The sequence below is a fragment of the Pundamilia nyererei genome, unplaced genomic scaffold (genome assembly GCF_000239375.1).
Source record: "Pundamilia nyererei isolate P.nyererei 1_Seehausen unplaced genomic scaffold, PunNye1.0 scaffold00180, whole genome shotgun sequence".
NCBI lineage: Eukaryota > Metazoa > Chordata > Actinopteri > Cichliformes > Cichlidae > Pundamilia > Pundamilia nyererei.
In genome coordinates, this window is record NW_005187581.1 from 1,081,790 (window position 1) to 1,083,848 (window position 2,059).

Below are 2,059 nucleotides of genomic sequence, written 5' to 3' on the forward strand. Positions count from 1 at the left end.
AATAATAATGATGATGATGATGATAATAATAATACAGGATTTAACTAAATAGGTTTATTTTTGACAATGACAGCTTCTATTCATCTGTACAGTACAGTGAATGGCTGAGCACAGGTGCTAAATCCATTCAGTCCAGTGTGAAGGGCATTAGCATGGAAGAGGATGGATTATTGATTTAGTCATCTGTTTTCCTGTTTTTTTCATTTCATTGGAGGAAGAAATGTAAGTGTAGATATGGGACCAGACATTCCAGACTAGATTTAAATATTACAAAGGTCGAAATTGGACACTTTGTGCTATTCTGTTTTAAAACTACTAGCTAACTATAAGTGTGGGTAAGAATTAACAACAGGCCTAATGTTTCCTGTGCTGGCTTCTGTTAATGAATTTGAAACTTTTATCTGATAAAATAAAGACATTTCTGTCTGAACGTAGCATGTCACTGTGGAAATAGCTAACGCTAGCAATGCTGGATAAAGTTAATGCTGTCAGCTTGATGAGGGCTAACACAGAGGTGGTCGAGGAAAAAAAGCGTAGCATTAACTATGGGACTGTGTTGGTATTAAATTTAGTAGCATTAGCTTTGCAAAGGTTAGACTGCAGCAGGTCTGCTGTTGTTTTCCATAGCCGTTAGCGATAACATCTTAAGCGCACAGGCTGCTAACTACATGTATAAAACTAGCTACAACTAGTTGTTTGACTGTATTTTAACCATGCAAATGTTTGCATGAAACAATATCAGCCTTCATTTATTGACATGTATGCTAATTGTGCACAGTTGCGCCAATGAAGAAGCTTTATTTCGCACAAACGTAGACAGGGGCGGCGCATGGAGCTGCGTAAAAGACAGGGTCCCTCTTCTGAAATCTCGGCACGCCTTTCTCCATCAGCTGAATCTGCTAAAGCGGCAGGTTTGATTAGAACTAGAAAGGCAACTCTGGAAGAAGTGTTTGGGAGGACTGGAGACAAACAAGGTAAATTTTCTAAACTGACATCTGTAGCTTCAGTAAGTTTTTGAGAGCAAATTTAAGAACCTACTTTTTTCCATAACACTGGAGTTATCAACTAGCTGTTGCAAACTCCATGACAAGTGTGTATGTTTCAGTGTACTGAAGAGGATCAAATAATTTACTCTAAATTTACTCTACAGTAAAGGCAATGACTGAGCTGCCAACTAAGCGGGGTTTCCCTGGACCACCACCTGCCAACAACGGGCAACAACCTTCTTCAAGAAGGTAAGCGTGCCATCTCTCTCCCTCCCTCCTCTGTTTGTCTCCTCCGTTAAAAAAGCATCTCACGGGCAGTTCCTTCAGCTTCCCTGATGCTCGCCTCTCTTCTCTATTGACATTTTAATAGTTCATTGTTAACACGATGTCTGACCCGGTATGTTGCCGCATCGGCATTCCGTTTGCTGCAATCGCAAAAATGCGCACATGGCTGGAGGAAGTTTTTCGTGATAGCTGTTAATAGAATCATTTATATACAAGGAGGAGGAAAAGTTTGTTTAAAAAAATACTATTTCACTATATAAACCTGAAGTCAGTGTCTACCAGCTGGCCTGTATGTGTGGAAAGAAAGAAAAAATTATTTAACGTCACATCTCGAGTTATCCGCAGTTCAATTAAGACAGGGGTTTTAGGCCATGTGCGTAAATGCGCACCAGGCTGTGTGAGGCTGTGGGCAGTATTAACGTCTGGTTTTTGGATGTTATATTCGGACATTAATCTAGCACCATTACAAAGTAACATTAACGAGTGCATTTTAGACAAACATTTCGATAATTATATATAATAGGGCTGATCGAGGGAAGTAACTTGAAAATGTCTCTGTGTGCGCGCACAGCGGGGAAAAGATAGCTTTCCCAGGTGTCAAAATTTCTGTTGACATTCTGTCTATTCTGTCTAAAAGTCTGATAACCAATCAGCTCGTTGAACAAGTGGATTTGGCTGCATGTAAAACAGGCTGCGTGAAGAACCACGATCGGGTTCGTCTCTCCCTCCTGCTGAAGCTACTGATTTTCAGTTCGGCTCCATCATCAAAATCCTAGTATTACTAAAGA

At 40.3% G+C, this 2,059-nt stretch overlaps 2 protein-coding genes across 6 annotated transcripts in view; one reads left to right on the plus strand and one right to left on the minus strand.

The window, feature by feature from the left end:
- slc7a1a (solute carrier family 7 member 1a) overlaps window positions 1-2,059 on the minus strand; it is a 31,578-nt gene that overhangs the window by 12,810 nt on the left and 16,709 nt on the right. The window lies entirely within an intron of this gene.
- LOC102204729 (homeodomain-interacting protein kinase 1-like) overlaps window positions 1,159-2,059 on the plus strand; it is a 14,531-nt gene continuing 13,630 nt past the window's right edge. The window contains exon 1 of the mRNA XM_013914244.1: window positions 1,159-1,235. Coding sequence (XP_013769698.1) covers window positions 1,159-1,235 — 77 coding nt within the window. The remainder of the gene's footprint in view (window positions 1,236-2,059) is intronic.